We start from the raw sequence: 5,323 nt of genomic DNA on the forward strand, positions 1-5,323 counted from the left end.
TGAAACAGAGTTGATGGCTCATCTAACGGGAGGCCCGATGATACGTATCGGATCAATGATGCCCTCCGGTCCAATGTTGGATTGATTTTCCGGTTTCGTCAACTCCGGCAAGGGAATAAGATGTATTCGATTTCTACGGAGGTTTTGTGTATTCAACTCGACTACGTATGAACGTGGATCGGCGGCTTTCTCCACAAATACTCCTTCTCTACGTAGATCCGTTATCCATACTCTGTCCCCTTCTTGTAATTCCGTCAGTTTCCTGACTCCGTAATGGTGGTCGAACTGACGCTTCTGATCTTGTTTCTTAGAGTACTCTCTTTGACGGATGACGTCTGGTGGAGGAATAAATGGTATTAATAGGTTCGTGCTTATTGGGAGAGTCGTTCTTAAACGTCGACTCATCAAGAGTTGTGATGGACTGTAGCCATTTTTCAACGGCGTTGATCGGTAAGCCAGCAGTCCGGAAAGTAAATCGTCCGACTTCTTCAAAAGGGCTTTTTTAACTGCTGCTTCAGCTAATCCATTGCTCTGATGATACCTTGGGCTACTCGTGATGGATTGAAACCCTTGTTTCTTAGCGTATGTGGCAAACTCGGCCGTGTTGGTGGCGGACAGATTACTTCGATTGTCACTGCGAACCACTTCGGGGATGCCGTGCCTCGAAAATACCTCGTCCATGATTCCAATGACTGTCTTCGTCGTCTGGTTTTTCATTTTAGCGACCTCTATATATCTTGAGTAATAGTCAATTATTACTAAATACCATTTTGCTTTATGACATAGCATATCCACTCCGACCATTTCCCAAGGTCGTCCTGGAAGTTCGGATGGTAGCAACGGCTCTCCCCGGGGCCGAGGAGTTAAAATCAAAATAATTTATTAAACAATATCAAAGAAGGTGGCCTCAAGTTCCGAATGGTTTCCCTTTTGTATGTACGTGTCCCAAAAACAATTAAATATACGGTTTGATGGAGTTTATTTCCCAACGAACGCAGCAAAATAAACATGAGGCTTAGGTTTGTTTTGTTTAATAATTTATTGTTATTCTTCCTCGTCTAAGGCAATACATTCTTCGAGAACACCCGACGGAGGGACGGTTTCGGCTGCCGCGTCACCTAAAAGAAAGAAAGAAAACAAAACATAATCTGGAATTTTCGACGGCTGAATCTCGTCGTCGTCGGCATCTATTACACCATAGTCGTTGTCGTCGCCGTCTAGAGTTATTAATTCTTCGACAAAAATCACCTCTTGGGACACGATGGCGTCATGGTCATCGTCGTCTAGGACTATAACGGGGGGAATGTCCCGGTCGGTCATTTTCTCGAATGTGGTCTAGCTTAACCAAACCGCGCGTCTTATATACCCGTTTGAAACGAATCGATATATGAAATCCTCGAGATTCGATACTGAATTTATCTAAAGGTTGGCTGTAAAATTAGTTGAAATAAAGAAACTTGGATGAAGTTAACAAAAATGAAAAAAAGGTTTATTTACGAAAAAAGAGAGTGATCTAGAAACGTTGCTATGCGCGTTACATTTTAAAACGGTACTGATTTGGCGAGCCCGTTTTCTCGGGCTCGCTTGACAAATGGATGACCTTCTAGGAAAAACCCCCTGGCTATTTTTGGGGTCTCCAACGATACTGGTTGCCCCACTGCCCGAAACTTCCACAGGAGGACTCCTCGTCGCAGCGGGACATCAGCAACCAAATATTTCCACAAAATAGGCCTTCGCTCGCTAACTAAGGCTTGGCTTGAAAATCAAAGATATCACAAGTATATATAAATTCACTTTTCGCTTCACCGAGACGGGACCCATCATAGCAGAAGAAATGGTTGAAGCTGAAAAATTTGGATGCAGACCATTCAACATCTTGAATATGGGTCTGAAATTGAGGCTTTAAAGAGAAACGTTTTGATCGCTAAAAGCTCAAAAATTGCCAAACTTAGGCCAATTTTTAGAAACAGTCTTTGGTGCGTCGGAGGACGTCTTGAGCAGGCGGATTTGAGTGACGAAGAAAAACATCCAATAATACTGCCATACAAACAAAGTTTATCGAAACTACTTATGACAAGAAGTCACCATCAAGTGCTTCATTCCGGAACTCAAAACACACTAACACAGGCTAGAGGTCGTTTTTGGATTATTTGCGCCAAATCCGTGGTATCAAGCTGTATGCTGTGTAGAAGATAACGATCAAAACCAGGCAAAGTCCAAATGCGCCTCTTCCTAGAGAAATAATTGAAGAATGTCAACCGTTTGAAGTAGTCGGTTTGGATTTCGCAGGGCCACTGTTTGTGAAAATTAATTGCAACATGATGAAATGTTACGTATGTCTCCGCACCTGTGCAGTTACAAGAGCCATCCATCTCGAACTTGTGCCACTTCAAGATACGTACCAATTTCTCTTGGCTTTTAGAAGGATAATCGCTCGCAGAGGAATTCCCCGCATAGTTTATTCGGACAATGCTGGAAGTTTTCGTCGTTCTGACGAGGACTTAAACAGCACGGAAGCGAAAGAATTCTTTGGAATCAAAGGAATTAAGTGGCGATATATCGGAGAAAGAGCCGCCTGGTGGGGCGGTTGGTGGGAAAGACTGGTGCGATCCACCAAGTCGACCCTACGAAAAATTTTGGGTCGCGCAGCACTGACGTACCAAGAAATAGAAACGAGTCTCGTTGAAGTAAAGCCATGATTAACTCGAGAACAATAACGTTTGTGCCAAGCGACATTGAGGAACCGTCTCCACTAACGCCTGCACACTTTTTGACAGGAAAACGTTTAACCTTCTTACCACAACAGAACGTTACCGAAATAAAAATACCGCAGACCCGACAAGAAATGACTCGTAGAGAGCGTCATCGAAGCGCACTTATGGAAAAATTATGGAAGCGTTGGCGAAATGAATATTTACTGGAATTACGTTCCGCACACTATGATGATGGAGTAAGAAACGAAACATCAATGAAAGAGAATGACGTTGTTCTCGTTCACGAAGAAAAGTACCCCAAACACATGTGGAAGTTGGGAATCATTACAGACACGCAAAGGGGACGAGATGGAAGGGTTCGCTCATGCTTAGTTAGAATCCCGAACGGGAATATCATAAGTCGCCCAGTTTTTCTTCTGTACGCGTTAGAAATAACGAAATAATGCGCGAAATAATTTATAAGAAAATAATGCTAAATTATAGTAACATTATTTTGGGGGGGGGGAGTGTAGAAAAGTATCCCGCATTTTTTCGTTATCTTACAGTCGAGCATGATATTTTGATTCTAATTATTAAAACGTGTAAAAATGTATAAATACATGTATATAATGTTGTAGATTTGAAATATAAAAGATAATAAAAGAGATTGGATGTTACGCGCGCACGTAATAAATGAAATAAAATTGTAACCGTTATTCAGTTCAAAAAAAGGAATTAAAAGGTTCGCTTCCGTTTAGAAAAGCTCTGTAGTATGAACCCCTAAAAGAGGGTTATGTTCAATAAATTAGTCGAGAGTAAAGTTCTTTTTTTTAACTCAGAAACGTGTGCTCAATTATAGTGACGCAATACTGGAGAAAATCCTAGCGATTTGTTCAGTCGGTTGCTTAGGATAGAAGGCTGGAAGTTTAGCTCTCCCGAAGAACCCGTAACGTTAAAGAGGGCGTTACACCATCATCGACGGTGTGAGTATCATCGTCAACGTTGTAAGTACCTTCGTCGACGGTTCAAGTTACATCATCGACGGTTCAAGTACCATCATCGATGGTTCAAGTACCATCATCGACAATCCAAATACCATCAGCGCCGATGCTATCCATCGCCGACGTTGTGAGTATCATCGTCGACGTTGTGAGTATCATCGTCGACGTTGTGAGTATCATCATCAACGGTGTGAGTACCATCATCAACGGTGTGAGTACTATCGTCGACGGTCCAAGTACCATCATCGACGGTCCAAGTACCATCATCGACGGTCCAAGTACCATCGTCGACGGTCCAAGTACCATCGTCGACGTGCCAAGTACCATCGTTGACGGTCCAAGTACCATCATCGACGGTCCAAGTACCATCATCGACGGTCCCAGTATCATCATGGACGGAGCAAGTACCATCATCGACAGCCCAAGTACCATCGTCGACCATCCAAGTACCATCGTCGATGGTTCCAGTACCATCATCGACGCTGCGAGTACATCGCCGACGTAGTGAGTATCATCGTCGACGTTGTGAGTACCTACGTCGACGGTTCAAGTGCCATCGTTGGGGTTCAAGTACCTTCATCGACAATTAAAGTAACATCATCGACGGTCAAAGTGCCATCATTGACGGTCATAGTACCATCATCAACGGTCAAAGTGCCATCATTGACGGTCATAGTACCATCATCAACGGTTCAAGTACCATCGTCGACGGTCCAAGTGCCATCGTTGACGGTCCAAGAAACATCATCGACGGTCCAAGTACCTTCATCGACGGCTTAAGTACCATCATTGATTTATCAAGTACCATCGTCGACGGTTCAAGTACCATCGTTGTCGGTTTGAGTACCATCGTTGTCGGTTTGAGTACCATCATCGACGGTCCAAGTACCATCGTCGACGGTCCAAGTTCCATAATCGACGGTCCATTTACCATCATCAACAATCCAAGTACAATCATCGACGATGCTAGTTCATCGCTGACGTTGTGAGTGTCATCGTCGACGTTGTAAGTACCATCATCGACAATGTGAGTACCATCGTCGACGGCTTAAGTACCATCATCGATGGTTCAATTTCCAACATTGACGGTCAAAGTACCATAATCGACGGTCAAAGTACCATCATTAACAGTCCAAGTAACATCATCGACGGTGCAAGTACCATAATCGACGGTCCATTTACCATCATCGACGGTCCAAGTACCATCATCGACGGTGCAAATACCATAATCGACGCTCGAGTACCATCATCGACGGTCCAAGTACTATCGTTCACGGTTCAAGTACCATCCTCGACGATCCAAATACCATCATCGACGGTCCAAGTACCATCATCGACGGTCCAAGTACCATCATCGACGGTCCAAGTACCATCATCGATGGTTTAAGTACGATCATCGACAGTTTAAGTACCATCATCGACGGTTTAAGTACCATGGTCGATGGTCCAAGTACCATCGTCGACGGTCCAAGTACCATCGTCGATGGTCCAAGTACCCCCGTTGACGGTCCAAGTATAATCGTCGATGGTTCCAGTACCATCAACGACGGTCCCAGTACCGTCGTCGACGGTCCAAGTACATCACCGACGGTGTGAGTACCATCATTGAATTTCCAAGAACATCACCGA

At 44.0% G+C, this 5,323-nt stretch overlaps 1 protein-coding gene across 1 annotated transcript; it reads left to right on the forward strand.

Annotated features, from left to right (window-relative positions):
- Nucleotides 1-1,857: 1,857 nt before the first annotated feature.
- On the forward strand, nucleotides 1,858-2,196 carry LOC149926304 (uncharacterized). Its single transcript, XM_090157655.1, has one exon. The coding sequence runs from the start codon at nucleotides 1,858-1,860 to the stop codon at nucleotides 2,194-2,196; it is 339 nt and encodes a 112-aa protein (XP_090013781.1).
- The last annotated feature ends 3,127 nt before the right edge of the window (nucleotides 2,197-5,323 follow it).

This window comes from Leiobunum rupestre, chromosome 9 (genome assembly GCF_980474605.1).
Source record: "Leiobunum rupestre chromosome 9, qqLeiRupe1.1.hap1, whole genome shotgun sequence".
NCBI classification, from domain to species: Eukaryota; Metazoa; Arthropoda; class Arachnida; order Opiliones; family Sclerosomatidae; genus Leiobunum; species Leiobunum rupestre.

What these genes read in the sequence shown, in the direction of transcription:
- LOC149926304 (XM_090157655.1), top strand. Translation starts at nt 1,858, where the DNA reads ATGCAGACCATTCAACATCTTGAATATGGGTCTGAAATTGAGGCTTTA.